Raw genomic sequence first — 15,603 nt, 5'->3', positions numbered from 1 at the left:
GCGACTCCAGAAGCCTGATCCATTTTGTGGGACCCTGGGTAGCACACTGACTCTTCCTGTCCAAACCTTGCCTGTACTGGGGAAGATACGGACCGAGAGCATCAGTATGCTGCAGCCCCACAGCATGAAGCACATGCATTTGTCCTCACCCAGGAGGAACCAGAAGTGGATGGTATCTCCTCAGGATGGGGGACCAAGCATGTGGCTCTTCTGTGGGAGGGACACTCACTGTAGCCTGTCCTGCAGCAGGAAATGACAGGGTGATTGTATAGTAAAAGTTCATCTCAACAGGGAATAATCAGGAGATGGAACGTGAACAGGAAGACCTTTTCCTGGGACCAGTGGCCTGCATATAATGAAACCCTGAAGAGGCTACTGTAAGTTAGAAGTATAAAGGGACCAGCCATTTCTGCTTCCTCTTACACGCGCGCGCACACACACACACACACACACACACACACACACTCAAAATCCTTATTTGCCACCCGCCACCCACCCCTCTGAGCTGCAGCAATAAGGTAGCTAGAGACATATTTGGGAAAGGAACTCTAGAAAACATTTCCATCCATTGTGACCTCATAGACATTAAATGGAAGTGAAGAGTGGCTGCTCCAGCCCATGGAGTGATTTTTAAAAGCATGGGACAGGACACTTCATAAGTATTAATTGGATAAGGACTGTGTCAAGTGCCTCTCTATGCTGGGCATTCGGTGGTTCTGAAGACACAGTGGGAAAAGGAGGCCCAAGCTTGACAGGACAGTGTAATAAGAGAGGAAACAAATGAACCAGTTCTTTTGGGTGCCCATAGGAGGAGGACAAAGCAGGAATTCCTGCAAGTGGAAAGATCTCTTCCTGCCTAAATCTAAAAAAACTAGTGCCTCCACTAACTTGAGGCCATGATGTTCTAAGAAGAAAGAATTAGAGCCAGGCATGGTGGCGCACACCTTTAATCCCAGCACTCAAGAGGCAGAGACAGGTGGATCTCTGTGAGTTCGAGGCCTACAAAGTGAGTCCAGGACAGCCAGGATTACAAGAGAAATCCTGTCTCGAAAAACTGAAGAAGAGGAAGAGGAAGAGGGAGGAGGAGGAAGAAAAAGAGGAAGAAGAAGAAGAAGAAAAGAAGGAAAAGAAAGAAGAAAGGAAGGCCAAGAAGAGACCTGATACCCTATGAGCATATACAGGGGGAGGAAATCCCCCTCAGGAACAGTCATAGGGGAGGGGAATAAGGGGAAAATGGGAGGGAGGGAAAAATGGGAGGATACAAGGGATGGGATAACCATTGAGATGTAACAAGAATAAATTAATAAAATAATATATATCTTGGAAAAAAAAGAAGAAAGGAAGGAATTAAATAAAGAAATGATCATAGGGCCAGCGAGATGGCTCAGTGAGTAAAGGAGCTTGCCGCAAACGCTGATGACCTGAGCTCAGTCATGGGTTCATGTAGTGGAAGGGGAGAACCAACTCCTTAAGGCTGCTGCTCTCTGACCTTCGCGCTCGTGCTGTGGCAGGTGTCCCCTGTTACTTGAGTCATCAAAGAGCTTACAACATTGGCAGGTGGGAGAGCCACCAGGCATCTCCACTTACTGCACGTGGTTCACGTGAGGGCGAGAGATTTGCACTGAGCTCACCAGGGAAATGGTGCCATCAGCTTCGTCTGTCAAAGCCTGGTTGGTCTGTGAGGATGGGTCGGAGAGGAGCTCAGACGACTCCAACCAAAGCAGCTCAGAATTGGTAGGGTGTGTGGGATTTCTAGGAAGTGTGCATATTTTATTCTGTGCAAGTGGTCTTGACACCTCTGTTTTTGCCATGCTGGGGATTGAACCCAGGCTCCTCAACAGGATAGGCTAGAGATCTGTCACTGACATACAGCTCCACCCCTTTTTAAGAGTTAATTTATATTATTCATTTCCATACGTCAGCCATCGTTTTAGTTTGGAGACAGGGTTTCCCGATGTAGCCGACAGTGGCCTTGAATTCTTCATCTTCCTGTTTCTACCTCTCCAGGGCTAAGACTATATGTGCCCCACACCTGGCCTGATGCACTTCTTTTTGGGGGGTAGGGTGGGGGCTCAAGACAGGGTTTCTTTATGTCCTGGACTCCTTTTCCTTCTCCGAGTTCTGGGATTACAGGTGTGAGTCACCATGTGCATCCAGCTGTGTAGTCAGTGTTCTTAACCTCTGTGCTACCTCCCTGGCCATACCATGGAGCACTTTTACCAGCCTCTGAACCCTCGTATTAATGGAATGACATCAGTACATGCAGCTGTTCTGTTTTACTCGACTGTTGAGACCTGGTCAGGGATTCTAATCTGAGAGCTCCAAGTTCAGTGAGAGACCTTGTCTCAAAAAAAAAAAAAAAAAAAAAAAGGTAGAGAATGATTGAGACAGAGACAGATTCCTGATGTTGCCCTTTGCGCTCTCTTTCTCTCTCTCTGCACACACACCCATGCACGCACGCACGTACACACGCACACACATAAAAATAAAAGCATTAGGGGCTGGAGAGATAGCTCAGAGGTTAAGAACACTGACTGCTCTTCCAGAGGTGCTGAGTTCAATTCCCAGCAATCGCACGGTGGCTCACAACCATCTATAATGTAATCTGATGCCCTCTTCTGGCCTGCAGGTGCACATGCAGAAAGAACATTGTATACATAATAATAAATGTATATGTCTTTAAATCCCAAGACTCAGGAGGCAGATGCAGGAGGGTCGCTGTGAGTTCAAGGCCAGCCTGGTCTACAAAGCAAGTGCAAGAACAGCCAACGCTAACACAGAGAGACCCTGTCTCAAAAAACTAAAAAAAAAAAAAAAAAAAGTCCTAGCCAGGCGGTGGTGGCGCACGCCTTTAATCCCAGCACTCGGGAGGCAGAGGTAGGCAGAACACTGTGAGTTCCAGGCCAGCCTGGTCTACAAAACAAGTCCAGGACAGTCAAGGATACACAGAGAAACCCTGTCTCGGAGAAAAAAAAAGTCCTTTAAAACCAACAACAACAACAAAAAAGCTGGGCGTAATGGCGCACACCTTTAATCCCAGCACTCTGAAGGCAGAGGCAGGCGGATCGCTGTGAGTTCGAGGTCAGCCTGGTCTACAAAGCGAGTCCAGGACAGCCAAGGCTACACAGAGAAACCTGTCTCAGAAAAAGAACCGCCCCCCCCCAAAAAAAAAGCAATAGCATAGAATAATGTTTGGCCTGGGGAATGAACGAATGTGTAACTGGGGTTTTTGTTTGTTTGTTTGTTTGTCTTTTGAGACAAGATCTCTTTGTGTAGCCCTGGCTGTATTGGAACTTGCTGTATCGACCAGGCTGGCCTTGAACTCACAGAGATCTGCCTGTCTCTGTCTCCTAAGTGCTGGGATTAAAAGTGTGCTACCATACTTCCCTCCTCCTCTTGTTTTGCCTTTGTAAAACAACAACAACAACAACAACAACAACAAAAAACCCCACATTTTTACCTGCTGGAGTTACTGAGATGTGTCATCCTTCGTTCTCACTGTTCTTGGGAACCTAAGTGACTTTTTGCTTCTTCTTCTTTTCTTTTTTTTCAAGTGTTTTTGTTTTGTTTTGTGTGTAAAGATGCCTTGCTTGGGTGTGTGTAAGTGCACCATGTGTGCACCTGGTGTCTGCAGAGGGCAGAAGAGGGCATCGGATCCCTTGGAACTGGAGTCACAGCTGGTTGTGAGCTGCTGTGTGGGTGCTGGCGACTGAGCCTGTCTGGAGGAGCAGGCAGTGCCCTTAACCCCTGAGCCGTCTCTCTCCAGCCCCGGGCGGGGGGGGGGGGGCTCATCTCTAAGATCACAAATTAACTGGAAAATAATTATAAATTTAAAAGAAACCTCAGTATCAACAGGATGTGTAACGTGCCGTTCACAGCACCACAACTGTGTCATTACATCCTTCATGGCGGCTTTTGTCAGTGTCAGTACTGTTTAGTTCATTTGTTGTTTGAATATTTACCAGAGATAATATTTTTATTAAGGAAAACACATGGAAAGACATGCACTGAGCAAACAAAACAAAATAGGGTTAGGTTAGGTGGACACAAAGCTTACCTTCAAAGCTTGACCTGCCTCGCCTCTCCGCGTCTAACCCTCTGCTTGTGTCCCCTTGACGTGTGCAGGGCAGCTGCGAAATCTTGCGGCTGTTGGACCTTGTGGCCTCGAGTTCCTATTACAAGTGGGTCTGGCAGCAGCTGGAGCTGTTGGACCATAAACCTCTGAGAGTTCACCTCAATGGTAAGTCACGTAGCTACCTCTGGCAGTTGACAGCAGAGCTCGCAGGGAAAGATTATGTCCCCGGAGCCCTGCCCTGGTCCCAGTCCCCAGTCCTCAGAATTGTAGACATCTTAAGTCAACTTTGATCTTCCTTTTCTTTTCTTTTCCTTCAATCAGGGTTTCTCTGTGTATATCCCTGGCTGTCCTAGACTCGCTTTGTAGTCCAGGCTGGCCTCGAACTCACAGAGACCCACCTGCCTCTGCCTCCCGAGTGCTGGGATTAAAGGCGAGCACCAGCATCCCCTGGCCTTGACTCTCCTTTTCTCCCAGCTCTAAGAACCTGATCTCTGGTCCTGCCTGCTGGCTAGGCTGCTCCCTCCCTCTCTCTGGGGTCTTTTTGTGAGCACCCACTCGTGCCTCACACCCCCCCCCCCCATACCTGTCTTTCTCCAGCTCTCTCCTGCTTCTCGCATCTTAGACAAAACATTGAGAATCCTCTTCGGCTTCTCATGATGAAGCAGCATGTTCCACCTCAGCTCTCAGGCTAGCCCATTCGTCCTCTGTCATGTCTGTCCCGCTGAAACCATAGAGTGAATCTGAAATGTTTATTAACTAGCTGTCTCCCTAGGGAGCTGTGTTCCTGGGGCCCGTGGCCATTTCAGCCATCTTGTGTATATTCAGGGTGGCTCAGAGTCAGTGGACTCTCACATCATTGCTACTGTGGGTGGTGTTAGGTCTGTCCTGAGATGCGACTGTGTCTGTGTATTCTCTGGCTCCTAAGTTTTTATATATGCCATGAGTAGCTGCTGTTATGCACTGAATTCTGCATATACTCAGTAGTTTGGCTGTTTATATACACGTTTTGGTCATATAAAAGATATATTGGCCATGGATCTCTAGAGTAACATGTTATAGTATAAATCTATATCTGTATATCTGTATATTTAAGTGCACCCTTTAATAGAATGATTTACAGGCTGTGGTCCAACTAGTCCAACAATGGCTGCCTATGAACACAAGGGCCAAGAATCCAGTAGCTCTTCAGCCCTCAAGGCTAAATGTCTCAGCTGGTCTCCAGTGTGTTCTGGAATCCCAAAGAAGTCGGTAGGCTCCAATGCCACTGAAGGAACGGGCTTGCTAGGAAGCCGAGAGCAGGCAAAGAGCAAAAGCCTCTTTCTTCCATGTCCTTAAACAGGCTTCCTGCAGAAGATGTGACCCAGCTTAGAGGTGGTTGTTCCCAGCTTAAAAGGTCTGGATTAAAATGTTCCTACTTCACTCAGGGAGGCAGAGCCAGGTGGATCCCTGTGAGTTCAAGGCCAGCCTGCTCTACAAAGAGAGTCCCAGGACAGCCAGGCTATTATATAGAGAAACCCTGTCTTGGGGGGTGGGGGGTGAAGAAAAGAAAAAAGGATTCCCACTTCAAAGACCCTGATTAGAAGTGGATCTTCCAATGGTGGTGGTAGCACACCCCTTTAATCCCAGCACTTGGAAGGCAGAGGCAGACGGATCTCTGTGAGTTCAAGGCCAGCCTAGACAGAGTTAGTTCCAGGACAACCAGGCCTATACAGAGAAACTCTGTCTTGAAAAAAACACAAAACAGCCAGGCGTGGTGGCGCACGCCTTTAATCCCAGCACTCGGGAGGCAGAGGCAGGCTGATTGCTGTGAGTTCGAGGCCAGCCTGGTCTACAAAGCTAGCCCAGGACAGCCAAGGCTAACACAGAGAGACTCTGTCTCGAAAAAAACAAAGAAAAGAAAAGCAAAACAAAACACAAAAAACAACCAAACAAAAAAGAGTCTAGGCTCTGACTACAGAGTCCTGTGTGACACTGGACAAATGACTGTCTCCTTGTACATCAATGTCACCTTGGGTCCTGTAAAATGTAAATTGTGTTCCCTATATCATAGACTTATTTGGCTATTAAACAAATGAATATACAAAACTCATAGACCAGTTCCTAGTCTGGATGATTATATGATGGACATTTGTCACAATTATTACAAGATGACAGACAGGCTAAAAGGGATGGCAGCTCTCCTCCCAGCTACCCACCAATGCCAACCCACAAATTTGGATATGTTCTGTTTCTATTATCGTCCACTTCTAAATACTTTCAAATTTCTCTTTTGGTTTCTGCTTTGACCCACTGAATATTAATCAGGGTGTTGTTGTTTAGTTTCCAAAGATGGGGACCATCCAGCTATCTTTCTGTTTATCATTTCTATAATAAAATACTCAGTACAGTTTGAATCCTCTCAAATGCGTGGAAACTTGTTTTAAGGCCCAGAAAGCAATCTTCTCGGTAAATGCTCCATTTGCATTTGAAAAGGATATGCTGTCCTTTGCTGCAGCGCACTGTGCGTGCTAGTGAGCTGGGCTGGTCATGTGAGTGAGGTGGCCCGTGCCCTTGCTGAGCTCTCTATGAGCAGAGCGGAGAGAATCTCCAACTACTGCGTTCTCTTTCTCCCTCGCCCCCTCCCCCTCCTCCAACCCCCTCTGTATCCTATGGAACCACAGACTTGACCTCTTCAAGACAAAAAAGTAAACTTTTTTTTTTTGAGGTACTAGACCCCAGACTGCACAGGCCAGGCAGATACCCTACCGTGAGCTATGTTACTGGCCTAAAATGAACCTCTTTGTTTCTGGAACATTCTTTACTTAAACTCTACTTTTTCTGATACTGTCTAATTTAGCTTCCTTTGATTACTATTAGTTTGATATTTCTCTTTCTATCCTTTTGTGTTTACTTTTTGGGTGTCTTTGTATTTAAAATATATGCTGGGGAAGTGATGGGCCACAGAATGACATTCAAGGTCACTAAGACGAGTTTATTTTAAACTTTGAAAACACTTTTGTTTGTTGTAGGTGGAAAGGGCATGCGTGCATGTCAGAGGACAGGATTTAGAAGTTAATTTTCTCCTTCCACCAGGTGGAGTCTGAACTCAGGTCACCAGGCTTGACAGCCAATGCCTTCCTCCTACCCCCTAGACAGGGTTTCCTGGAACTCTCTCTGTAGACCAGGCTAGCTTCAAACTCAGAGGTCCACCTGCCTCTGCCTCTGCCTCCCCAGGGTGTGCACCACCATCACCCAGTGGCAAGTGCCTTTTAAAAACGAGTCTCCTAAAGGCAGTGTAGAGTTGAGCCTTACTTTTATTCATTTTTATTTTTTTTTTTTGTTTTGTTTTTTTGTTTTTTGAGACAGGGTCTCTCCCTGTGTTAGCCTTGGCTGTCCTAGACTCACTTTGTAGACCAGGCTGACCTTGAACTCACAGCAATCCACCTGCCTCTGCCTCCCAAGTGCTGGGATTAAAGGCGTGTGCCACCATACCCGGCTTATTCATTTTTAAATTCAGCCTGACAATCTCTGCCTTGCCCAAGATGTCTAAAATAGTTACATGTAATATTTAAATCTACCATCTTTCTATTTCTATTCTGTTTCTTCTGTCTGGACTCTTATTTTCCCTAGGCTCTTAAATTCTTTTATATGATTTTCTTGTTGGCATCTTTGCTATTTCTTTGTTGTTTTATGACTTTCACATGTCCATAGCTTCTGTCTGCCTACCGTCATATTCCCAGTCGGAACTGAGCCACAGTGGAGTTTCATTTCTTTCCTATATGTGCTAGAAACTTAGCAATATGTTGCCATGAGCTTTGCTTCAGTCTCTTACCTTTTAAGACTGGCCTTAAATATATTTAATAAATGAGAAATGTTGTTAACCCACACTATTACCATTTCTTACAATCTCTAATCTTTTGTGGATCCAGACTCAGACCCAGCATCATCCTTCTTTCTGGAGTACTTCCATGATATTTCTTGTACTCTGCTTTTTTTTTTGGTCTTTTTTTGAGACAGGGTTTCTCTGTGTAGCCTTGGCTGTCCTGGACTCGCTCTGTAGACCAGGCTGGCCTTGAACTCACAGCAATCTGCCTGCCTCTGCCTCCCGAGTGCTGGGATTAAAGGTGTGCGCCACCACGCCCGGCCTTGTACTCTGCTTTAAAAATGTAATTTATTTTTATTATGTGTATGTATGTGTGCACATTTGGGCAATTGTGTGCACGTGCCAGTGGAGGCCAGAAGAGGGCGTTGGATCCCCTGGAGCTGGAGTTAGAAGTGGTTGTGAGCAGCCTGGTGAGGGTAGCACAGAGCTCTGCCAGAGCAGTGTATGCTGCTGTTGAGGCAGCTATCCAGGCCCTGATGACTAATTTTCTCAGCTTTTCTACAGCTAAAAACTTTCTTCCTTCTTTTTAAAAGACTCAGCTTTAATTAATGTATGTATGTGTGTGAGCGCATGTGTGCTCATGCACGGAGGTGCCCATAGAGCTAAGATCTGGAGTTACTGTGAGCTACACAGTGTGGCGCTGGGAGCTGAACTCTAGCCTTCTGCAGGAGAAGCAAGCACTCTTAACCACCGGCCATCTCTCTAGCCTCTCATCTGCCTTTTGAAAAGAACATTTCTGCATATATGTGCCAATTTGGTTATGAAATGGCCTCCCACAACTCTTGTGTTTGAATACATGGTCCCCTGCTGGTAGCACAGTTGGGAAAGATTACGCAATCTTTAAGGGGTAGGGCCTGGTGGCACAAGACTTTAGTCCCAGCACTCTGAGTTCAAGGTCAGCCTGGTCTACAAAGGACGTCCAGGACAGCCAGGGTGACGCAGAGAAAGCCTGTCTCGAAAAAACAAAGAAGAAGAAGAAAGAGAAGGAGTGGGGACAAGGGGAAGAGGAAGAGGAAGAAGGAGGAGGAGGAGGAGGAAGACCACCGCCTGGCAGGTCTCTTTTTCTATTGCTCTTCATCTTAGTTTTTGAGACAGGATCTCTCACGGAGCCCGGAGCGTCCCAGTTTGGCTTAGATTGCCTGGCTACCAGACCCCAGGCATCTTCCTGTTTCAACAACCCCAGTGCTGAGAGTATAGACATGCTGGCACATATATGTGAACATGTTTGCATATGTGAATGTGGACATGCCACGGTGCACATGTGGAAGTCACGGGACAGTCTCAGCTCTTAGTCTTTGTCTTCCTCCTTGCTTGCGTTGGGGTCTCTTGGTGCCAGTGAGTATGGCAGGCTAGCTGCCCCTGCTTGGTTCTGGTTCCATTTGTTTGGAATGCTTTTTCCCATCTCTTGATTTTATGGTTGCCTCTGTCCTTGATGGTAGATGTATTTCTTAGGGCAACAAATGGATGCAGTTTATTTTTCAAATCTAGTCTATGTCTTTTGATTGGAGAAACGATGTCATGAACTTCAGAGTTATTGAACACTGTACATTAACTCCTGTATTTTTGTAGTGTTTGGCATTTTTTAGATTTATTTATTTATTTATTATGAATATAGTGCTCTGTCTGCTTGTACACCTGCAGGCCAGAAGAAGGCATCAGATCACATTATAGATGGTTGTGAGCCACCATGTGGTTGCTGGAAATTGAACTCAGGACCTCTGGATGAGCAGTCAGTGCCCTTAACCTCTGAGCCATCTCTCCTGCCTGTGTTTGGTATTCCTTATGGTTTGTTCTTTGTGGCTCCTTGGATGTGTTTAACTTAAAAAAAAAAAGATTTGTTTACTTTGCATGCATATATGCACACTCTGAGTGTCTGTCAGATCCGCTGGATCTGGAGTTATAGGGAGTTAGTTGTGAGGCACCGTGTGGGTGCTGCGAATCCACCCCAGATCACCTGCAAGAGCAGCAAGCACTCTCAATTGCTGAGCCGCCTCAGCCCCAGGCTCACCTTTCTCTTCTAGCCATGGGAGTCTTTCAAGAATGAGTTAGTGCTCATGAACTCTTCCAGTGTGTGTTCATCAGGGAAAGTGTTTCTGCCTCTTCTTACTGTTGGCATCTTTCCCAACTTGAAATAGAGACCCGCCCCCCACCCTGGCTGTACCTCCCAAGTGTAGGAAGATTGGCGGTGATAGCCAGCAAGCCTGGCTCACCCTGTTTTTTGAGGCCGAGGCTCTCACCAGGGCATAGGGCTTGCTGAATAGGCTGGGCTGTGTGGCCCACAAGCCCTGAGGATCTGTCTGTCTCTCCCTCCCCACTGCTGTGACAGTAAGTACAAGCCACTATGCCCAACTATTTCCATGGATGCTGGGATCAAACTCAGAGCTTTGTGCACGCAGGGCAAGTGCTCTACCAACGGAGATACATCTCCAGCCCCAAACGTGATCAACTAAGAGCGAGAGAGGAGCTTTGAATAAAATAGAACTGAGTTCAAACTGAATGTCAGTCTTTCAGAAGGCAACTTAAGTGCTTTGCTCTTCATCTAGATATATTGGTGGAAAGATCTAATAGGGGGCTGCTAGTGAGGATGGTTTATGGAAAGTGCCGCCTCCTCCTCCTCCTCCTCCTCCTCCTTTTTCCTCTTCCTCCTTCACTGGCTCTGTAGCCTTGGCTAGCCTAGAAGGCTGGCCTCAAACTCAGAGATCTGCCACCTCTGCCTCCCAAGTGCTGCTGGGATTGGCGTGTACCCCCGTACCACTTCTTTCTTTTCTCCATGCCCCCAGATAGCTCAGGCAGGAGTCTGTTCTTCCTCCATCATCACACTGCTCAAGGCCCACTGCTGTGTTTTCTGTTTTCTCTCTCTCTCTCTCTCTCTCTCTCTCTCTCTCTCTCTCTCTCTCTCTGTATCTATCTCTTTTGGTTTTTTTGAGACAGAGTTTCTCTGTGTAACTGTGCTTTCTCTTACAGAAGTGTCTTCTATGGAAAGATATACGGAATTCCGGATCAAATCATATCCTCTACAAGACTTCAGCTATTTGAAACTTCTACGCCTGCAGAAAGCCAGAGATGAACAGAAAATGGCCTTCCATGAGATCAACAAGACAGAAAATACCCTTCCAAAGTTGCTGGGCCCGAAGGTCAAGTAAGCTGAGCTCTTTGCTGCTAGGACAGTCAGATGTGGGTGTGAAGGAAGGTCATCAGAGATGCTGGGGACGGGGCAACCCTAGATGGACAGGTGTTGGGGTAAGGCAGCCTAGGCAAGTCCTGAGTGTGGCATCCAGGACGTGCATCCACTGCCTCTGACTCAATGGCTACTTAAGGCCATCAGCCATTTGTTTCCTCGGGGACCACCACAGTAATATGTTCAAAGACAAAAAGGCAGGGAGGAGCTTCTGGCTTGTCCTTCTGTGTCCGTGTTGCTGGGCCCTTTTGCCTCCGCTTAGGCAGACTGCCTACTCAGGTTCGAATCCCAGTTTGCACTTGCTTTGGCTCTGTGTCCCTGGCCGAGGAGTCTCTAAGCCTGTGCTTTGTAGACAGTGGTTTCTGAGTCTCAGGGTCGTTGTAAGCCAGCGGCTACATGAAATAGTAATAAATCACACTTAATGCCGACAGAATGCTTAGTTCCCAGCGTTAGCCGATCTAAGTGACCGCCACGATGCCCCTAAAGGTAACTGTGGTTTTCACTCCCATTTTTTTCAAGTAAGGTGTTCGCCAAGGGGTGACATTGCTTGCTCAAGGTCACTTGGGTGGGAAATGGTAAAGCCAAGATTCAAGCTTGAGAAGCTGGTCAGACATCTGTCTTTCATCTGGTATGAGTCTCACAAATGGCAAGTGACAGAGTCACACTGAGCCCTATTCCTATAGGGACCTGGGGAGCAGAAAAAGACCACACCTGGGCCTGTAGCAGTACCACCCACTTCCCCACCCATCTGAAACGCAAGTATCGGTAAGATACTAAAGCCAGGTATAGTGGCGTATGCCTGTACGCCTTTAATCCCAGCAGAAGCAGGCTAATCTCTGTGAGTTTGAGGCCAGCCTGGTCTACACAGAGTTCCAAGACAGCCTGGGCTACACAGGGGGGAAAAAAAACCTGTCTCAAATCAATAAAAAATAAAAATATCAAGAAAGGTGCTTGAGAGATGGCTCAGTGGTTAAGACCACTGGATGCTCTTTCAAAGGACCCCGGTTCAAATCCCGGCACCCACACGGCAATTCACAACTAACTCTGTAATTCCAGTCCCAGTGGATCTGACACCCTCACACAGACATGCATAGAGGTAAAACACCAACGCAGATCAAATATTTTTTTTTTAATCAAGGAAAAAATAGCAATAATGGTGTCACTGTCCCTGTTTCTTTGATGACATTGTCACTTATCCACTAACACCTTCGGTCTGCTGGACTCCATAAGAGCAGCAACAGATCTAAAACAGACCCGATGTCTCCGCTGAGTCAGTAAGGGGGAAGGGACAAAGTGGACCCAGAAGTAAAAGAGACAGGGACTGCAGGGTGCCCGCCCAGTTGGCGATCTTCTCGGAGGGGCGGGCATGAAGCCTGACTTGCATATGGCCTGAGTGAGGTGGTCCTCGGTTCCCTTCCTCTGAGCTAACCCGCCTGGCCTCTGCCTTCCTGCTGCTATAGACAAAAAACAAAGACAGAGCAACAGGATCGTCTGTGTAAAATTAACCCTGGTTTGAACAAAGTCCAGGGTCTTCAGGCCAACCAGGAAAACTTATCTTTATAAACAGAGCAGCCACCTCTACTCTGCCTTCCCATAAAAAGGCCCCAACCTCTACTGTGTCCCAAGGCACACAGGGCCTTGCCTTTGAACAGCCGCCTTCCCAGGCAGCTCTGGTTGCCGGGAACTCCTTCCCCATAGGAGCTTTGAATTAAATAGACCCAAGTTCGAACTATGCAGCCTGGACTTGATGCCTGGACTTTCTTGTCCAGCAGGCTGGCTCAGCCGCAGAGGGTCACCTGCTCTTGGGGACGCAGCCTTCTGGCAACTAAAAGGTCCCCGGTCCTTTTCTCTCCAAGCCCAGTCTCCCTTCCACATGTCTAACCCCAGACAGCAGCAGTCAGGCTCGCTCGGGGTCTGATTTTGAGTTTTCTCGCCTTCTTTGGAGGTATGGATTCTCCAGGAGGGTTCTCCTTGTCCGCAGCGATGCAGGCACTGACTATTAAGGCCTGGTTAGCTGGCTGGTTTATGGGTCAGTTCTAATAGGCTGTCACGTTTCAGATCCAGGTACGGTCATCCAGTCAAATGTTCCATGGTCAACACCAAGTTTGGTGAACTTCCCAAGGAGGCCGTAGCGGGGGTCTACATGAAGGTCCACACGGTGCAGGAAGGAGATATTCTGGTAAGTGTACCAGGAGCCTTCTTCAAGTTAGTACCCAGCACAGATGGGCTATAATGAGCAGAAAGGCTTAGAAACCCATCTTTCTATGTTGGATGATATGAGAAATCGTGTTGGGTTGTACATGGCTTGGGGCGAAAGCTCAAGGCTCACAACCTGACTTCGATCCTTGGAACACACAGTGGAGGAAGAAAACTGACTCCTGAAAGCTGTCCTCTGATCTCTACATATGCACTGCAGTACACACACACACACACACACACACACACACACACACACACGCACATGCACACGCACATGCACACACACACACACACACACACACACACACACTGCTCTTCCAGAGCTCCTGGGTTCAATTCCTAGCACGGATATGGCAGCTCACACCTGTCTGTAACTCAGTTCCAGGGGATCCAACGTCCTCACCTAGACACACATGCAGGCAAAACAGCAATGCATAGAAAATAAAAAGACATAAATCATTTAAAAAGAAATGCCATTAGCTTTCAAGATCTAAGGGCCAGCCGGGCGGTGGTGGCACACGCCTTTAATCCCAGCACTCGGGAGGCAGAGGCAGGCGGATCCCTGTGAGTTCAAGGCCAGCCTGGTCTACAAAGTGAGTCCAGGACAGCCAAGGCTACACAGAGAAACCCTGTCTCAAAAAAACAAAACAAAACAAAAAAAAGGGGCCTACAGCTGGATGTGGTGGTGCACGCCTTTAATCACAGCACTTGGGAGGAAGAGACAGGCGGATCTTTCTGAATTTGAGGCCAGCATGGGCTAGATAGTGAGTTCCAGGCCAACCAGGGTTACACAGTGAGACTCTGTCTCAGAGAGGCAAAGCAATAAGATGAAGACATGATAAGGACATTTTGTGCTTGATCTTTTAAGAGTCTGCTTATTGGCATCATGAGAGGAGAGAGATGAGTAAAGATAATCGCTGCACACAACTGTGGCAGCGCCGTGACAGTGGGGAGCCGGGGGAGAGTTTAGCTGGCAAGATGCTAGGTACAAGCATGAGCACCCTGAATCTAAGCCGGAGCCCATGTGAGAAAGCTGGGTGTAATGGCTCTAGGTGTACACATGCTTGGCGAACTCCGGGCCAAAGAGATCGTGTCTCAAAAAACAAGGTAGACGGCTCCTGAGGAATGACCACATAGTTGACCTCTGGCTTCCACACACGTCCCTGCACAGGAAGGTGCCGTGACGGAAACCCCGTACTTTGTATACCATCACCTTTCTAGATGTCTTTATTTGAGAGATACAAAGAGTATTTATGGAGGAGTCTGCTGAGGTGCACGTGTCTATGATCCCAGCGCTGAAACAGGAGGATTGGGAGAGTTGCATGCAATCCTGGACTGAGCAGGGAGACCCTGTCAGAGAAACAGACAATAAATGTGTATATGGGGCTGAAGATGCTGCTCAGCGGTGCAGCATTTATCTAGGGGGCCTGGGCTCTCTCCTCAGCACTGCAGTGAGGGATGGGGGGGAGGGAGAGAGAGGAGGGCGGAGAGGGAGATGGGGAGAGAGGGAGAAGAAGGGGAGGAGGAAGCTGGCTCACTTAAGAGCTCTTGCTGCTCGTGCAGAGGGCTGCTGTGACAGCTCACAGCTACTTTAACTCCAGATCCAGGGGATTCCTCATATACACACACTTAGCCAGTAATTAATAAATAAATCTATTTTTAAAAGACAAGAAAGGAGAAGAGAGAAAGGAGAACGTTTATAGCTGAAAGTGCTGGACCTCCTTTGGAACACTGGGGAGGTAGTGAGGCAGGGGTGTAGCCCCTACCACTCTTGTCCAGTAGGCTTCGTGCTACGGGCTTGCAGTCCGAGGCCACCTACTCATATTTTCCATAAATCTTAAAATATTCCAAAAATCAGACCATTGAAAACCCTACCCCGGCATGGTGTTGGTGCACGCCTTTAATCTCAGCACTCTGAAGCAGAAGCAGGCAGATCTTGGAGTCATAGGCCAGTCTTGTCTAAATAGTGAGTTCAGGACAGGTAGGGCTACACAGAAAAACCCTGTCTTAAAAAAAAAAAGCCAGGTATGGTGGCGCACGCCTTTAATCCCAGCACTCGGGAGGCAGAGGCAGGCAGATCGCTGTGAGTTCGAGGCCAGCCTGGTCTACAAAGCGAGTCCAGGACAGCCAAGGCTACACAGAGAAACTAGGGGGAAAAAAGACAAAAAAACAAAACAAAACAAAACAAAAAAACAGAACCCTAAGGCAGTCATGGAGGACCGAGCACAGCCCTGAGTTCACCACCCATATGAGACTGGTTCACAGTCAGCCTAAGCAATTTAGCAAGAC

General features: G+C 47.6%; 1 protein-coding gene and 1 long non-coding RNA gene across 2 annotated transcripts in view; one reads left to right on the top strand and one right to left on the bottom strand.

Annotated features, from left to right (window-relative positions):
- Nucleotides 1–15,603, bottom strand: part of LOC311594194 — a 522,815-nt gene that overhangs the window by 124,979 nt on the left and 382,233 nt on the right. The gene's annotated exons all lie outside the window — the stretch shown is intronic.
- CNBD2 (cyclic nucleotide binding domain containing 2) overlaps nucleotides 1–15,603 on the top strand; it is a gene marked incomplete at its 5' end in the record, with an annotated part of 62,866 nt that overhangs the window by 27,577 nt on the left and 19,686 nt on the right. The window contains 3 exons of the mRNA XM_084775679.1: nucleotides 4,126–4,240; nucleotides 10,902–11,076; nucleotides 13,174–13,294. Coding sequence (XP_084631805.1) covers nucleotides 4,126–4,240; nucleotides 10,902–11,076; nucleotides 13,174–13,294 — 411 coding nt within the window. The remainder of the gene's footprint in view (nucleotides 1–4,125; nucleotides 4,241–10,901; nucleotides 11,077–13,173; nucleotides 13,295–15,603) is intronic.

Source organism: Acomys minous (assembly GCF_964271855.1).
Source record: "Acomys minous genome assembly, chromosome: 3".
In the NCBI taxonomy this organism is placed as follows: Eukaryota; Metazoa; Chordata; class Mammalia; order Rodentia; family Muridae; genus Acomys; species Acomys minous.
Note: the sequence above shows the minus strand (reverse complement) of the source record. Positions and strands in the feature narration are given on the sequence as shown.